The sequence below is a fragment of the Ictidomys tridecemlineatus genome, chromosome 7, assembly GCF_052094955.1.
Source record: "Ictidomys tridecemlineatus isolate mIctTri1 chromosome 7, mIctTri1.hap1, whole genome shotgun sequence".
In the NCBI taxonomy this organism is placed as follows: domain Eukaryota; kingdom Metazoa; phylum Chordata; class Mammalia; order Rodentia; family Sciuridae; genus Ictidomys; species Ictidomys tridecemlineatus.
The window spans coordinates 57,730,357-57,749,182 of record NC_135483.1 but is presented as its reverse complement, the minus strand read 5'-3'; the positions used below and the strand labels follow the sequence as shown (position 1 = coordinate 57,749,182).

At 39.6% G+C, this 18,826-nt stretch overlaps 1 protein-coding gene across 2 annotated transcripts in view; it reads left to right on the top strand.

The window, feature by feature from the left end:
• The first annotated feature begins 10,531 nt into the window (after window positions 1–10,531).
• The window catches only part of Terf1 (telomeric repeat binding factor 1), a 31,497-nt gene continuing 23,202 nt past the window's right edge, over window positions 10,532–18,826 (top strand). For both annotated transcript variants that reach the window (XM_078017029.1, XM_078017030.1), the window contains exons 1-4: window positions 10,532–10,928; window positions 13,317–13,412; window positions 15,641–15,762; window positions 17,411–17,494. In XM_078017029.1, coding sequence (XP_077873155.1) covers window positions 10,592–10,928; window positions 13,317–13,412; window positions 15,641–15,762; window positions 17,411–17,494 — 639 coding nt within the window. In that variant the 5' untranslated portion in view covers window positions 10,532–10,591. The remainder of the gene's footprint in view (window positions 10,929–13,316; window positions 13,413–15,640; window positions 15,763–17,410; window positions 17,495–18,826) is intronic.

Here is an 18,826-nt window from a genome sequence, read left to right as displayed (position 1 = left end):
AGGAACTTAGCAAGACCGTGCCTCAAAAATAAAAAATAAAAAGGACTGGGGATATAGTTCAGTGGTAAAAGGCCCCCCGATTCAATTTTCAGTACAAAAAATAATAATAAAATAAAATCCATTCATTCATTGATGAACAGTTAGGTTGTTTCCTTATCTTGATTATTTTGAATAATGTTGCAATTAACATGAGTGTAGGTATCTTGAAGGTGTGTTTGTGTGTGTGTGTGTGTGTGTGTGTGTGTGTGTGAGAGAGAGAGAGAGAGAGAGAGAGAGAGAGAGAGAGAGAGAGAGAGAGAGAGAGAGAGAGACTACAGATTGAACCCAGGGGTGCTCTACCACAGAAGTACATCCCCTATCCTTTTTATTTTTTATTTTGAGACATGGTCTTGCTAAATTGCCAAGGATGACCTCAAATTTGCCATCTTCCTGATTCAACCTCCTGAGTTGCTGAGATTACACCAGCCTCAGCTTGAAAACATTTTTTAAATGTAAAATATTCTTAATAATTATTTATTTTGATTACCTGTTGAAATGATAATATTTTAGATATACTGAGTTAAATAAACTATGATATTAAAATTAATTTCATTTATTCCTTTTACTTTATAAAATATGGCTCCTAGAAAGTTAAAAATTACAGCCAGGGAGGGTGGCACACACCAGTAAGCCCAGTGATTCCAGAGTCTGAGAGGATCACAGATTTGAGGCCTCAGCAACTCGGCAAGACCCTCTCCACTCAAAAAGACTAGAGATGTGACTTAATGATAAAGCACCCTGGAGTTCAATCCTTAGAACAATATCTATCTATCTATCTATCTATCTATCTATCTATCTATCTATCTGTCTGTCTGTCTCTTATATGGTGCTTTATTAAGTAGAGGCTGTCCATGGTTTTATTTCTTAGTGCAGTTGTGGTTTTTACAGTTCAAATTATTTTTTGTATTCAAGGGTAAAAATCATCACCAGAATATACTGTTTTGTTTTATCCAGGGTGGGTTTACTTTCAGGGATAAAAAGGTAGAAATAGGATTCTCCCCCTAGGTCCCAACTGTTGCTCATATTCTTTTACTCCCACACAAATGTTATCACTTTCACTTCTGGCAGATGCATTTTATTAAAAATATTGGCTAATCAGTGCTTGTTAAAGGCATACACCAGAAGGTATTTTTCTTAAAGCAATAAAATAAAAGGATCATGGAGAGTGAGTGAGTGCTGAGATTCTTTCAATTACAGTAGTGCACTGCCAAACAATATTTCAATCAAGGACAGACCCCTAGAGGCTGGGGATATAGCTCAGTGGTAGAGGCTTGCCTAGCATGATTGAGGCTCTGGGTTCAATCCCCAGGACCAAGGAAGAAGAACCTAGAATAGAAAAATAGTCCTGCTAAGGTTATAAGGAAGCTGAAAATTTCCTATTGCTTTGTGCCATCATGGTTGTGGTAATGTCAGAGTGATAGGCATCATTCACAGGTTTGTGGCAATGCTGATATAAACAAATTTATGCCAGTTATATAAAAAAGTATAGCATATACAATTATATACAGTAGATGATACTTAATAATAATTTAAGTTACTATATTACTGGTTTATGTATTTACTATGCTATACTACCTTTTTTTTTTTTTTTGGTGCTGGGGATTGAACTCAGGTCCTTGTGCATGAGAGACAAGCACTCTACCAACTGAGCTATATCCCCAGCCCTGGTATGCTATACTTCATATTTTACTTTAGAGCATGGTTTATCTACTCATAAAAGAATTGACTGTAAAATAGTATGGCAGTAGAAGCATATACTTAGCTCTCTCTCTCTCTCTCTCTCTCTCTCTCTCTCTCTCTCTCTCTCTCTCTCTCTCTCTCTCTCCCTCTCTCAAACCCAGGACCTTGGGCATGCTAGGCAAGTGCTCTACTACTGAGCTACATCTCCAGCCTCTTTATTTTGAGACAGGATCTAAGTTGCCCAGGCTGGGCTAGAACTCAGGTCCTCCTGTCTCAGCCTCCTGAGCACACCTTGTCTCTTGACTGCAGGAAGGAGCTGTGTCAAGTGATTGACCTATACTGTCCAGGTTTGTATAAGCACACTCTGTGATGTTTGCACGTCATCAAGATATCCTCATGTCACATTTAATACACATATCCGTGTTGAGAAATAGGCAAAGGACAGGTAGTCAGTAGATAGTAAATGATCTGGTTGGAAAGATGAGGACTGATTATCAAAAAAAAAAAAAAAAAAAAAGGAAATGGGTTGCTAATCCTTCCAATAACACTTCACTTAATGGGCTGCTAACATCTCCAAGATCTGCACTTCATAACACAAGTGATTACCCTCTGGGCTGCTCCTTAGGCACCTTAGGCAGGGAAGAAAGAGAAGGTGGGGAGGGGGAATCTGGGATCTATCAAGGAGAAAAGACCCTCCCAAGAGTACCCAGCTCTGGAGCCCCGAATTCTCTCCACAGAAGCCTGCTACCTCTGTTCTGTCTCTTTCTTAAATAAAACTTGCTTTCTACGCTTCTTGGGTGTTTCATCTTCAACACCAAGGGAACAAGGTTTCTGATTTCCAAGACCTGTATCGTGTCATTAAGTGATGTGTACCTGTCATTGAGTTTTCTTACAGGGCCATCAACAGCACCACAGTGCATGTACTCTGTCAAGAATCACTCAGCACACACTGATGCTACCAAGCTTGAAATAACCACAAAGGGCTGGGGTTGTGGCTCAGCAGTAGAGTGCTTGCCTCGACGTGTGAGGCCCTGGGTTTGATCCTCAGCACCACATTAAAAAAATAAACAAAAATAAAGATATTGTGTCCATCTACAACTAAAACAAATATTAAAAAGAAAGAAAAAGAAAGAACCACCAAAAGTCTCTCAAGGGGCTACAAAGATCTTCTTTTAAATATTTTAAAACTCTGAAAGATCACTGTTTAAACTAATGTTTTCCTTTCTGATCCCTGCTCCATTTTCATTCTAAACATCATTTCAGTCGTTGGTAGTAATTTACTGATTCTGAAAAGGAAAGAAGTCTTCGTAAGTAAGAGGTTCTTCATAACCAGTATTATACAATGTGTCCATGAGTAGAAAAAACAAACTTAGTTACTTCTGTTATACTTTACCAGCACAGAACTCTTCTATGCCCAAACACTAAGCAAGAAATGCTGCAGTGGACACCAGGTGGGTGTCCTCTAATTCAATCCTCATACTATCTATCTGGAGCTAGTAACAGGTTCCACAGGCAGAGGGTTCAGTCCCATAAAACTGCTCCTTCCTTTCTGAAGCCAATCACAAACTCCAGGTTTTGCTTTCTTGTTTTAACTATGCTTCAGACTGATAGCTATAAATTGGGGTTCCCATGAAACTGTTCCATCCTGCTCTTCCTCCTTCAGCCCACATTTTGGCCATCCCATTGAGCATTTCCTGGACCTAGTCATGTGCACAGGAAGGAGAGAATAGGGAAAGAGAGCAAGAGAACAAGGGAAGCCTAGGACATATTAAAAAAAAAAAGAGCCAGAGGTCTCGATAGCTCAGTTGGTAGGGTGCTTGCTTGCATGCACAAGGCCCTGGGTTCAGTCCCCAACACCACCAGGGGAAAAAAAAAAAAAGCAGAATGTCTTGCTTCTTGGGATACCAATGATGGCCCCCTTCTCCCTCCCAGAAGAAGTAAACTCTGCTTTATGTGCTGGCCCCAGCATGCTTCTCTAATGTTCAATCTTCAACACGTGAAGGAGCAGAACTTGTCACCAATAACCAGGTGATGGGGTCTGGACTGGTCCCAAGGGCAGGAACTCTATTCCTCATGGAGTTAGGGTGGCCCACCCCTCCCTCTGGCATGTAGATGTGTTCTTGTTCCTGGAAGAAGCCCACTGTGCTCGTTTCTTTGGGGGTTTTATGGATGCTTTTGTAGGCAAAACATTTTTGACACCATAATGAAAACATAAATAACTAAGAGCAGACTTTATGGACCAGCAATGTCTTTTATTGAGCAGCGGAGTCAGGCATCACTTTCTGGGTAGAAAATGGCCCCTGGTTACAGAAGGGATCTGGGTTTTTATATTACAATGAGAGATGACTTCAACAAACTGGGTCAGTTTGGGCAATCAGGAAAGAGAGTGTAAAAATTTGAGACTTGTATTTACTGGGCAAGGATGGAGGATCCTAGTTTATCCTTTTCCTCCAGGGGTCACTATACTGTCACTGAGAAAGGATTAGTGTTTGGCCTCTTCCTCCAGGGTCTATGGTTTCCCAGAGCTTCACTATTTGCATATCTCCTTCTGGGATTCATTAGCAATGGGAAAGGGTGAAAGCACTGGGCCCCAGCACTTAGTATATGCCTTCTCACTTCCAAACCTTTGTAACTAGGCAGGGATAAATGTTTTGTCTTCTTCCTCCCTCCCTCTTCCCAGGTCACACTATCTTGGTGTTGCCAAAAGCTTGGTCTTTATCCCTGATGCCAATCCAATAACATGGTTTTGAGAAAAAGGAAAAAGAAGATTTATTGCTAGAAACACAGGGGATTCCTGTCTAAAAGCCAGTGATTCTGCCCATCAGCAGGATTGTGGGGGGCTTTTAAAGAGGTGACTCAAAGGCTACATTCCACATGTTCTCTGTCTGGATTTGTAATTCACTTGTTTTTAATTTCAAAGGTAGTTATTTCTGAGATCTTCTGAATGACATGGTTCCTATGGTTTGTGTGTGTAAAGGGTCCGGCGGAGCGTCGGAGAGACCACACAAGAGACTGGCTCCATGCAATTGACAAAAGGGGATTTATTGGGGATCCATTCCAGCGCGCTGGGGCTCCGTGCTCACTCAAGAAGGGAGAGCAGCCCAGAGCCCAGAGCAGAGGTCAAGCAGAGCTTAAGTACACTTTTTGGAGAGGGCGGGGGGGGGGGGGGGCGGGGGGGAGAGCTTTGCATACATCAGAACAAATCATCATGAGGCGCAGGAAAATTGAACAACATCTCTTGAGACAGGATTAGTGCATTCATTGGCGGGAACAGTCTGGGCAGGGGTGATTGGTCATTCCTAAGCAGGGTACACATTTAAATTGATTGGTTTTAGAGCCTAGATGCTTATGTGCCATGCTACTTGGAGCCCTTAGCTATTAAACAACCAGGGAATCAATGGAAATATTTACTGGGCAGTTCAGGTATTGTCCTAACAGCTACAGAGATTACAGGTTCCGGGGGTAGCAGAGGAATTGTAACAATACCTTGTCTTTTACTTTTTAGCCCAGGCCTTGTAATTTAGAAGCTTTACAATGTCCGGTCTTTTACACTTTAACTCAGACTTTTGCAGCTTAGAGTCAGCTTAGAAATTTTACCTTTACATGTGTACTCAGGAAGAGACAACTCTGCCTAGAATGGGGAAGAAAGGCAATTCTGTTTTCCCTGAGATTAGGGAGGAACAAGGAGAGAGTAAGAAGAAAAACAGTGTCTATTTAAAAAAATAAGTTGCAGTGGCAGAGCAGCAAGGGTTATATTCAAAGCATAAGTAGACCACTGTTAAATTGGGGGCTGTCATTTTTCATATCCTTCAGGCATGATTGACTAAATCATCAGCCATTGGGATCAACTCAACCTTTCGATCCCTTTTCCCTTCCCTGGACTTGGGGACTGGGGCAGTAAGTTACAAAGCTCTTGAGCATGGGGTTGGTTTCCCTGGCAGCCAGCCCCAGCCCTAACTTCCCCCACCCTCCTGCAGTGGTTATCCATAGACTTTCAAAAGATTATTTTATTGATGTAAGCCACGTGGTTGAAAGGAGCTTGTTATAAATAACAAAAGACTGGCTTTCACCTTATAGCTCTGGAAGGTTCCAGAGCTCATTCAGGAACTAAATACAAAGGGCTAAATATTTTAACAAAGGAAACTCTATTGCCCTGTCACTTAGGAAATCACAAGGGTGACTGGAGCTGGAGTCAGAAACCATGAACGAAAACCAAATATATACTTTAATTCCTTCACAGCCCTTCCTCCACCCTTATCAAGAACCTCCCCTTGCTCCAAACTGTTGCTAAAGTAACCTGTCCCAGGAATTGTCTCTCCCTAGGAACTATAAGCTTAATATGTCCTTGGCTGCTCCCTCCTGCCCTTCCTCCTTCAGCCCCACCGGTTTCCCACCTTTTGGCCACCCCACCAGCATTCCAGGGCCTAGTCAAATGTCCAGCAGGAAGGAGAGAGATAAGGGGAAGAGAGCAGGAGAACAAAGGAAGCCTAGGACATATAAAAAGGTCAGAACCCTTGCTTCTTGGGATACCAGGATACCAGTTATGGCCCCCTCCCTTCTCCCTCCTGGAAGAAGTCTATGTTACCCCTTTTTCAATAAACCCTGCTTTAGGGGCTGGGGTTGTGGCTCAGTGGTAGGGCACTCACCTTTAGGCTCTGGGTTTGATCCTTAGCACCACATAAAAATAAATAAATAAAATAAAGGTAAAAAATAAATAAGCAAATAAACCCTGCTTTATATGCTTGCCTCAGCATGCTTCTCTAATGTTCAAACTTCCACCTTTGAGGGAGCAGAACTCATCTGGTAACCTGTGGTATTGTTACCGCTGTTTACCGGTGATGAGTCCTTGCTTCCCCAATGCTGAAGTATAACACCAGAGAAGCATGCCCAGGCAAGTTTAGAGTGGAAAGTAGAAGCTTTATTAAAGGACAGCAGAAAAGACTTCTCCCCGGAGGAAGAAGGGGACCCAAGAGGTGGAATCCTTGGAAGGGGAAGGTCTTCCCTTTTTTATAGCTAAGGTTTACTTTCAGATTTCCTGCATTCCTGCCATATGCATTCTTGTCCTTTGTTCTGTTATCTTGCAGTGCTGAAATATAGGTGGGAAGGTCCAAAAACTGAGAGATAGATAGGCCTGAGGAGTAATCTGGGCAGGAAGGGCTTTTGGATTAGCATCTCTTTGTTTGCTGGGAGCTGCTTCATTAATATTTCCTTGGGATGGGCTCCAGGCCTTGGGGACTTTTTCAATTCCCCTTTTCCTGGACTCCATTCTCAATATGGCCTTTATTCTTGATTTTACTTGATATTAGACCTGATTTACCTAACTACACTAACTACCTATCTGTAAATCTGGCTTCACCACCAAAGCTGCTTTGTAAACTTTAAAGTCACTGTAAATTCACCCACTTATGAAAATCACCAGGTGCACTGTTCATTAACCCAAGAGATAAATTAAGAGAGAATCAAGAATAAAGAGAACACTTTAAGAAACCTGTAACTGGCCCTGGTATCTTGTCTATGGCAAATGCTGGGCCAAACACAAACGGTTCCCAGTTTTTCATCTGCACTGCCAAGACTGAGTGGTTGGATGGCAAGCAGGTGGTCTTTGGGAAGGTGAAAGAGGGCTTGAACATTGTGGAAGCCATGGAACGCTTTGAGTCCAGGAATGGCAAGACCAGCAAGAAGATCACCATTTCCGACTGTGGACAACTCTAATAAATTTGACTTGTGTTTATCTTAACCACCATACCATTCCTGTAGCTCAGGAGAGCACCCCTCCACCCCATCTGCTTGCAATATCCCATAATCTTTGTGCTCTCGCTGCAGTTCTTTGGGTTCCATGTTTTCCTTATTCCCCTCCCAAGTCTAGCTGGATTGCAAAGTTAAGTTTATGATTATGAATAAAAACTAAATGACAAAAAAAAAAGAAAGAAAACTGTAACTGGGGCTGGGTTTGTGGCTCAGCAGTGAGTGTCCATCTAGCACTTTCCCGCATTTCTGTCCTTTGTTCTGTTATCTTGCAGCGATAGAATGTAGGTAGGATATTCCATACCGGATGTACCTAACTACAATAACTATCTATCTTTAAATCTGGCTTCAGTGCTGGGGATCAAACTGTCCTTTGTTCTGTAATCCACTGTCCTTTGTTCTGTTATCCACCCACATTCTATCACTGCAAGATAACAGAACAAAGGACAGTTCCATCCCCAGCACTGAAGCCAGATTTAAAGACTAGTAGTTATTGTAGTTAGGTACATCCTGTCTAATATCCAGTGGTGTGAAGATGGAACCCATCCCAAGGAAATGTTAATAAAGCAGCTCCCAGCAAAGAGATGCTAATCCAAAAACTATGCTAAACAAAGAGATGCTGATCCAAAAGCCCTTCTTGCCCAGATTATTTCTTTGGGCCCCTGTCCCCCACCCTTTGGGCCTTCCCACCTACATTTTATCACTGCAAAATCAGAAGTCTTTTCTGCTGTCCTTTAATAAAGCTTTTACTTTCCACTCTAAACTTGCCTAGGCATGTTCCTCTGGTGTTATACTTCAGCATTGGGGAAGCAAGGACCTGTCACCGGCAAACAGCAGTAACAGCAACACATTTAAAAAATAATAATAATAATTAATTAAAGATATTGTATCCAACTACAACTAAAAAATATTTTTAAAAAAGAAACCTATAACTGAGGGAGCTTTCCAACATTATTTATCAATCCAAGAATGGAAAGCACAACAGCTTAAGGATCCTGAGAATGACCAGACAGACATCAGCCTCACAAATCTACCCCTCCCCAGTTCCCTTTAAAAGAGAAGCCAGGAATCTCAAAAGCAATTTTCTCACTTTCAAGATGGCTCTCATTCTCCCTTGAATATCTATTTCCTTTTTTTCCTAAATAAATTTGTCTGTGCCACTAGTGACAGGTGCTGAAATTCTTTTCCATCAAAGTCCCTTCTGGTCCACAGTCAAGGTCCGCCTGTCTGGGAATTCCACCAGTGACATCTCCACCAAATTCCTGTTGTAATAAGGACTTAGACTCTTCATATATACTTATGATGGGGGCTAAAAGATGATTAAAGATTTGGCATCTCTGCCTCCATTTTGCATCAGTCTCCTTTGCTCTGAATCACTTTGGATTCCAGGAATGAGATCTGATCTGATAAACATCTTGTGATAAGTCAGACACAGGCAACAGCAACTTTCTTATCTGGGACCCAGTCTGACCAATTCTGAAATGGTGGACAGATCACACCTGATCAAGATTACCTACTCAGGCAGTTGTAAAAAGGCTTCAGTTGTGCAAATCCTTGCCCTCCTTCCTTTTCCTATAAAACTACAAGGTCCGCCTCTGTTCCTCAAAGACAGAATTAAAAACTTGGGTCCCTTTGTCTTCCTGGTGTAGCTATCTCAGGAAGTTCCTTTCATGCTTTTCACCATTACCATTTCTGTTTGATTTGGGGGGTGAGTAGCTATGTTATCAAAAGCTGGGTCCTTGCCCCCTGAATGCCAATCAAATAACTAGGACACGGTTTTAAGAAAAAGGAAAATGATTTATTGTTTTGCTGGCAAAGGAGAAATATGAGGTGGAGGGGGGGGGGAACCTCCTGTCCCAAAGGCTGTGATTCTGCCCATTAGCAAGAATAGGGGGCTTCTTGATCCAGAGAAAATGAGATTAGGAAGGAGAAGGTCAGGAAGATTAGGGAAAAGAAGATCAAGAAGGATGTTAGGGAAAAGAAGATCAGGGAGAAGATTGGGAAAAAGAAAAAAAGCGACAAGGAATACAGTCAAAACATCAAATGAACCTCTGTTACAGCTGGCTCTGATTTATTAGATCCCCAGAATCAGGCCTCTGGCCTAGGACTCTGGTAACACTATTAGGGTATGGTTAGCAATACCCATGAATTTGTGTACTTTGTATCTTTCTTGTCTCCTCAACAGGATCTTAATTCTTCATGGAAAGGAATAGTATTATGTTTACCATTCTAACAGTATAAAAGGCACATAACAGGAAAAGAACATTTCAAAAATACCTATGTAGTCTGGATATTAAAGAGTTATTAATGAAGGGTTTTGTTGTTTTGGGTACTGTAGCGTGAACTCGGTAACGGAGTGCTTCACCACTGACCTACATAGCCAGATGTTCTCTCTTTTTTGAGACAGTCTCTCCAAATTGCTGAGGCTGGCAATCCTCCTGCCCCAGGCTCCCTTGAGATTGCAGGAGTGCTGCTGCACGGCCCAGCCTAACAACGTACTCTTTCTAGAACAGTGGTTCTCAAAATGTGGTCCTCAAACAAGGGCCTCAGCATCACCTGGTAAGCTTATTAAACGCGCAAAATTCCAGGATTCCCCAAACCAGAACTAGAGAACAGAAACTCGAAAGCCCCTGAATTACTTTTTAACCAGCCCCAGGGCTGAAAATAATGCACCTAAAAGTTGGAAAACAGGGGTATCAGTCCTTTTCAGTTTTGGTTTATGATCATGTACTGCGTTAGATAAACACTAGGATCTATCTCCTTTTTAACTACGTTGTAGGTAAAATACGTTTTTTACGGACCTTGTTTCTACTCAAGGTTACATTTTAAAAGATGGGAAAAGGCAGACTCCCGCTTCCGCATCAGCCCAGCCTGTCATTACTGTAGACGCAGGTTTACCAGCAGAGTGAGCACTGGCCTCCGACTGGCGGGGAATTCAATGTCCAGAGACTGGAGCAGGAACCGACCAATCAGAAGCCAGGTTCGAGTTGCTCGCCCATCCCGGCGGTGTGATTGGGTGGTTTCTCGCCGACGGAAGAGACCCGCCTTGGTCATGCTCCATGCCCTCTAGCGCGAGCCAATCGTTGCTAGCCGCTCGAAGAGGCTCGACCCGCGCGAGCGACACAACATGGCGGAGTCCGCTTCCTCAGCGGCTCCGAGCCCGCGGGGCTGTGCGGACGGGGAGGATGAAGAGTCCTCCCATCGAGAAGGGATGGAGAGGGCCAGAGAGGAACTAGAACAGTTTGAGTACCAGGAACTGACCGACTGTCAGATGCAGTTGGGGGCCCCTGAGGAAGAGGGGGGGGAGGCGGAGGAGGAAGAAGAGGGGGAAGACGCGGACCTGGTGGCGGAGGCCGAGGCAGTGGCTGCTGGCTGGATGCTCGATTTCCTCTGCCTTTCTCTTTGCCGGGCCTTCCGCGACGGCCGCTCGGAGGACTTCCACCGGACCCGCGACAGCGCCGAAGGTGAGGGGCGGGTGGCTGCGCGGGGACGGATGGCAGAGGCTGGGTTTATAGCGGGGTCGCGAGCAGGGCTCTTGCGGCGGTTCGGCGGAGGCTCGGCTGAACGAACCTCTGTTCGAATCCCGGTTCCGCCTCTTCTCATCAAGCTTCTGTTTTGCACTTCGGAAAAATGAACTAAGACCCGCGGCTAGGGCTGATTAAAAAAACTGAGTTGAATTGAATAAGATTGCACCCCACCCACAGCCCAATTCCTCTTCTCCTTTGCCTATATTTGTTGCTCTTCTGCTTAGGTATTCCTGTAGTAATGTTAATTTGTGAATTATTTAAGTCTCATTTGGCCTACTTGCTGACTGTAGCCCCTGGAGTAAAAATAACTATGAAATCTATTGTCTAGCTAGTCTTTAAGTGATGGGAAAAGGTAAGACCCATTTTGAAGGGCAACGAAATGATATCCCGGGACTTCATTTAGCGTTGCCATTGAATTAATTGTGTGTCTATAATATGGCTAGTATTTAATAACAAGATTCTCAGCAAGCCATATCGATGCATCTTCCCGAGGAGGCATATAATCTTATAGAAGACTGAATTAGTTAACCGAAGGTACTGGTAGGTTAAAAGGGGTGTTCTGAACCCATGCTTTAATGTTCCAATTCAAGGACCTTTCTTCTAAGTGTCCACACGTGGATACACTGGAGCCATAATTACCATTAATTAGAAAATTGAATCCTAGAATGAAGTCATTTAGTAATAATTAGAATTATTAAAAAGTTGTCTTTGGGGCTGGGGTTATAGCTCAGTTGGTAGAATGCTTATCTCACATGCACAAGATCCCCAGCTGGATCCCCAGCACCACCAAAAAAAAAAAAAAAAAGGAAAAAAAATAAAAAGGTTGTCTTTGGGCAGGAGGATTGAAAGTTCAAGGCTAAAACTTAACAAGACCTTGTCTCAAAATAGAAATTTTAAAAAGGCCATGGATGCTGCTAAACATCCTATAGGGCACAGGAGATATCCCCAACCCCATTCTCCAACAAAGAATTACATGGTCCAAAATGTCAAGTGTTTCCATTTTAGGTTATTGGAGATAAGGGGCATCTGGTCTATGCCTGTAATCCCAGCAACTTGGGAGGCTGTGGCAGCCTCAGGAGTTTAGCAAGGCCCTGTCTCAAAATTTTAAAAAGGGAGCTGGGGATATAGCTCAGTGATAAAGCACCCCTGGATTCAATCCCTGCTACAAAAAGAAAAAAAAAAAAGAGGCAGTAGCAACACTATTCTTTTGGTTTCTCAGTTTTTTCATCTGTAAAATTTTGGTAACAATAGTGTCAAGGACTATTAAGCAAATGAATTGATATGTGTAAAGGAAGGTTTCTGAATGACAACTCTTGAAGTTTTGGACTATGTAATTCTTTGTTGGAGGATGAGGTTGGTGATATCTCCTATGCCAGGATGTTTAGCAGCATCTGTGACTTTGACCTACTAGAGCCAGTCCTTGTATTATGAGACAGGGTCTTACTAGATTGCCCAAACTAACCTTTAACTTTCCATCATTCTGCCTCAGCCTCCAGCTTACCTGGGATTACAGGCATGTGCCTCCTCCCCCACTGTTTTTTGTATACTTGATGATAACCCTTCTGACTGAGGTAATATAGAAGGAATTCTTTTTGGCTTTGTTTTGCAGTGCTGGACCTCAGACTCAGGGGCTCCTGCATACCAGACAAGCATTCTACCACTAAGCTTTCGTTAATATAGAGTTTTGCTTTTGATTTTATTTTTTATTTTTTGGTACTAGGGATTGAAGCCAGGGGTGCTTTACCACTAAACTGCTTTCCAACCACTTTTTTTTTTTTTTTTAAAAGACAGAGTCTCATTAAATTAGTGAGGCTGGCCTAGAACTTGTCATCTTTCTTCCTTAGCCTCCCAAGTTGCTGGGGTTACAGGTGTGCACCAACACTCCTGACAAATGCTGCTTGATGAAAGTAGTTTTAAGTGTTTATTATTCTGCATATTAGTCAGTTATATTTTGCAAGAAAAACATTAAAAGTTGACTTAAGTAAAACATACACCTCTAAATTTCTGCTAATTTTTTTTTGGGGGGGGTGGGTACCAGGGATTGAACTTGGGGGCATTCAACCACTGAGCCACATCTCCAGCCTAACTTTGTATTTTATTAAGAGACAGGGTCTCTCTGACTTGCTTAGTGCCTCAGGGTTGCTGAGGCAAGCTTTGAACTTGTTACCCTCCTGCCTCAGCCTCCTGAGCCACTGGGATTACAGGCATGTACCACCACTCCCAGCTCTGCGAATTTTTACAAGATATTTGTAACCTATTAACAAACCACATAGTGGCACTGCTGGATTGTTTGTTTTTAATAAAATTCATTTTTTTCTTTTCTAGCCATAATTCATGGATTATCCAGTCTTACAACTTATCAATTGAAAACTGTATACATATGTCAGTTTTTGACAAGAATTGCAGCAGGAAAATCCCTTGGTAAATATGTTTTTATCTTATAGTAGAAGTATTTTGATTTATGTCTAAATATAAGAGAATGAGAAGAAACAGATGGGAGTTATCTTCCCCCTTTTATTTAAGTTTACCTACAGGTATACAGCATATAAACACATACACACACATATATTTTCACGTAAGTATATCTAAAGCAAGTAAAAGTATATTCTCTGTCTTCTTAACACAGTGGTTTTCAAACTTTAGCCTGCTTCAGAATTGCTTATAGTACTTTTTAAAAAACATAAGAGTGCTGAGTCCTTCTGCCCCTCATGAGTTTCAGATTCTGTAGGATGGGTGTGGAGCCTTGGAATTTGCATTTCTAATAAATTCCCAGATAATTTTGGTGTTGCAGTGGAAGGATTATGCCTTATCGATTCTTGGGGATTTCACTTTAAATTTTATACACAATAACTTTGTAATGATGCCTGTCATATACACACTGTTTTTACTGGCAACTATGATATTTGAAACCTTTAACAAACTTGATGTTAGTACTTGTTTATTATAAGGAAACGTGGTTTACATTTAATTTCCTTTGAAGTTCAATTAAGATTGGAATAGGGAGGTTTAGTTCAGTTTTATCAATAATGACTATTTACAACATGGTCATTTAAATGACTGTTTTGTGCAAATAATTACATACTTATGTTGGGTTTTTACCACTTATAAAAATGCTTTCTCTTCCATTCTGGGTGGTGGGCAGTACTTACATGCACTGCTTACTTAAACATGTATTACATAAAATTACAGAGGATTACCACATGAATCCAGCTCTTGCTCATGTATCCTGCTTTGTTTGGCACCTGAGGTTAGATCTGGAGTTGATGCTGAAGCACAAGTGGAAGAACTAGAGGTAGAGTAGATGTGGAAGAGAAAGGATGAAGATAGGACCTGTTATTGAGGAAAACAAACTGATGTGGACACAATTAGAAATTTTCAGACCACAAGTTAACATTGCTATTCAGGGTTGTTTGGAAAATTAAATGTGAGAAAATATACTAAAGTGTCCAGAAGTTCTTTACATATAGCATTTGTTCAAGATATCTTAGTTTCTTCTCAGAAACCTGCCAGCAAAAAAGGAAGGGAGATCCAGATATTATGTGTGACACAGAGCTAGGGATATAGCTCAGTTGATAGAGTGCTTGCCTCACATGCACAAGGCTGCCCTGGGTTCAATCCCTAGCACCACCAAAAAAAAAAAAAAAAAGTAGTAGAGTGCCTCTGGATCCCCAGTAGCCCCCCCTCGCCCCCAAAAAAAGAAAAAAAAATACTAGCATTATTTAGAAATTAAGCTATAGTTGCTGTCTTGATATCTTCATGCTGATCTTCCTAAACTTGGTCCTCATTCAGGCCTCTTAAGTTAGTAAATATCAGCACATTTATCCATTAATTTTTTTTAAATATATATTTTTAGTTGTAGTTGGACACAATACCTTTTTTTTTTTAAAGAGAGAGTGAGAAAGAGAATTTTTTAATATTTATTTTTTAGTTATCGGCATACACAACATCTTTGTTTGTATGTGGTGCCGAGGATCGAACCCGGGCCGCATGCATGCCAGGCGAGCACGCTACCGCTTGAGCCACATCCCCAGCCCTTATCCATTAATTAAAACCTGAGAGGCCTTCCTCTGTTGATTTTTTTTCATTCTGCATATCTAATCCATTAGTCAAGTCTTGTTCTATTTTCAAAATAAGTTCCAAATTGGACAACTGCTTGCCTTTTCCATTATTCTGATCTTAGGTAGGTGACTCTTCCTTTTCCTTTTTTGGTACTGAGGATTGAACCCAGGGGTGCTTTACCAGTGGGCTATATCTTCAATCTTTTTTTATTCTGAGATAGGATTTCATCAAATTGCCAAGATTGGCCTCAAATTTGTAATCTTCCTGCCTCAGCCTCCTATATCCCTGGGATTAAGGCATATATAACTGCATCCAGCCAAAAGGAATTCATTATTGTAGTAAAGAAAAGTTTCAGTTGTTTTATAATTTTATCAGAATTTTTTCAGTTTTAAAATCTTAGCAAATTAACTTAGAAAATCACTTCCCTAAATTGGTGTGTGTGAGAACAGTGCCTGGCACATAATATATACTCATATAAATATATAATATATACTCAAATATTTACAAGCAATGCATCTTTAAAAATCTGACAAAGTAAGGTTCTACTTAAGTCTTCTAAATTACTTATTTTTCTTCTGTTTTTTTAAAAGACGCACAGTTTGAAAATGATGAGCGAATTACACCCTTGGAATCAGCCCTGATGATTTGGGCTTCAATTGAAAAAGAACATGACAAACTTCATGAAGAAATAGAGAATTTAATTAAAATTCAGGTATGACTATTACTTTGTACTTACAGTTGTTATTGTGAAAGAAAATGAAAGCATATGATATCTAAAATAAACAATTGGTTTGGGGTTTAGCTTAGTGGTAGAGCATGTGCTTATTACTAGCATATATATATATATATATATATATATATATATATATATAGAAATTGGATAGGATACCAGAGTAAAATTTAGAATCTTTTAGAAATTTTGACCTTTATTTTGTAGTCTTGATATACACACCAGCACTGGAACTTAAATATTATCAAGCAGTCTTCAAAATTGAGGAGTTGTACCCTCCCAATTTCTATTTAAGGAGTATTTTTTTTTAAATAGGCAATTTTAATTTTTTTTTTTTTTTTGGTGGGGTTTTGATGCTGAAGATTGAACATAGGGCCTCATATATGCTAGTAATAAGCATATGCTCTACCACTAAGCTAAACCCCAAACCAGTATTTTTGATTAAGAATAGATTATGGATTTTTGCAAGCAAGAGTATATAAAATTTTAAACATGTTGAGAATTTTCATAGACCATTTAAGAGTTAGAAGCCAAAAGTCATTCAGAGATATAATTGGTAAAATATGTTTTGCTAGCATTGAAACCAATAGTTAAATAAACTTTTCCTCATTCTTAAAAAATTAAAGTTGTTTTTTTTTTTTTTTTTAACATGGTGAAGGTAGAGAATCTAAGTGGTTTTTCCTGTTCCCAGGAATTAGTGTGATGACAGTCAAGTAGAATTAGGACATGAAAAGATTGGGCAGAAAAAGGCCTAATTACTTTAAGACTTGAACTCAAGTTGAAGAGATTTTTCATGTTATTCCAGACTTTAGGGGCTCTAGAAAAAAGCTAACCTTTGTTACTGTAAGATTAAGGGGTTGACAATAAGTACATAGTAAACATTTAATATAATACTTGCCAGACATTCTAAGCCCTTTCACAATTGTTTATTATTGTTTCACATTTTTATATTGTTCTTTTCATCATTTTACATATTTATAAGGAACAAGAAGTATCCTGCCAAGTTTATAGTTACCCAGATGATAATGGTGGTCTAATATCTTCTCACATGTTGTATCAGAAAGGCTAATGTGTAAATGATCATTCAAAAGCAGCTGACTTGCTAGGTTTCTAGTAGAGATCTTCCAAGGATCCTGACTACTAGCAAATTTTTTTATATTTTAATTATCAAAAATAACATCTACCTGGATTCCACCTCTTGGGTCCCCTTCTTCCTCCGGGAGAAGTCTTTTCTGCTGTCCTTTAATAAACTTCTAATTTCTACTCTGAAAAAAAAAAAAAAATAACATCTACCTCCTGTCTCATTTTCCTGTAGCTCAAAATTAATATTTAGATAGGTCCTAAATGTACATCATTTAGCTTCTTATCTATTAATGCCTGCTTTACATTTGGCTTAAGTATGGGATAGAATGTTGAGTATTTGTTTTTGAATATGTGCAGGACCAATGAAAATTTTTTTTTTCATTTTTTCATACCTTATTGTAAATTGTTCTGTTATTTGTCAAATATAACTTATTAAACTGCATAAAAGTTTTAAATGTATTTCAGATTCACTTGATTGATTTCAGTAATTAAAAAAAATTCTGGATATATAGTAGTTTAAGGTGTGTATTTGTCATTTTATCTCTAGGCTATAGCTGTTTGTATGGAAAATGGCAGTTTTAAGGAAGCAAAAGAAGTCTTTGAAAGAATATTTGACGCAAATTCTCACACGGTAATTGTCTAAACTGAAATCATAGAATTTTAGAAAAAAATTGTCATTTTCACATTAAATTGAAGTATTATTGATATTTTATATTCCCCTTTTTAAAAATCAAGTCTTCTAAATCTGTTGTGTACTTTATACGTTTAATATGTCTAAATTCAAACTAGTCACATTTCAAGGAATCAGCAGTTATGTGTGGCTAGTAGCTACCATATTAGGCAACCCAGGTATAAAGAATGCATTTTAACTTGCTTATTTTTCCACAGTTATTTTTGTGATTATTAGTAATTTGCCTGTGGGTAATGTTAAAGTCAGTAGAATTTTTTTTTTTTAATATTAAAAGCATAGTATTTTTGGAGTGAATTAACATTCAAAGAAAAATGGATTTATATGTTTTCAGTAAAATTTTTACTGAACAGGGCATATCTCTAGAAGAGTACATGTATATAAGCAGCTGTGATTTTACAAAAGGAATATGTTTATGTGAGGAGCCTCTAGATCAAAAAACAGAACCTTAACAGCATCTTCCAGTCACTTGAGGAAGTAGTTACCTTCTCGGGTATAACTACTACCCTGGCTTGTACCACCAAAGATTGGCTTTACTTTTTCTGAACTTATGATGGAATTATATAGCAAGTTTATATTTGTAAGATTGATCCATGTTGTTGCTTATAATAATAGTTTGTTCACTCTCATTGTTTCATCATATAAATATGCTATAATTTATTCATTTTACTGTTGAACATTTAAATTATTTCCAATTTTTGGCTGTAGCATACTTTTTGGGTTTTTTTTTTTTTTTTTTTTTTTTTGAAGTACTGGGGATTAAACCCAGGAGTGCTTTACTGCTGAGTTACATTCTCAGCAATTTTTAATTTTTAAAAAATTTTTGAGATAGGGTCTCACTAAGTTGCTTAGGGCCTCACTAAGTTGCTGAGGCTGTCCTTGAACTTGAGATCTTCCCATCTCAGCTATGAGTCACTGGGATTTCAGGCATGCACCACAGCGCTTGGACAAAGTTCTTTAGTTTTTTATTGTGCATCCAGCATTAAAAGAATTACTACTGAAGAAAAACTTGTAATATACTCAAGAAGATACGAAGAAAAATGTTTAGAAGCATTGCAATAATGGCCAATAGCCTAAATCCTCAACATGCTGGAACAGTGGGTGAACAAATGATATTTTTGATCAAATAGTACTATACAACTGTGAAATAAGTAGTTCTACAAACGTCAAACATTCCCATTACTAGGAAAAAAGTTTGATAAATTGTAAAATCATGTTGCTAAAGACATGGAAGCAATGAGAATGAGATGTGCTAAAATTCTAATCACTAGAAAT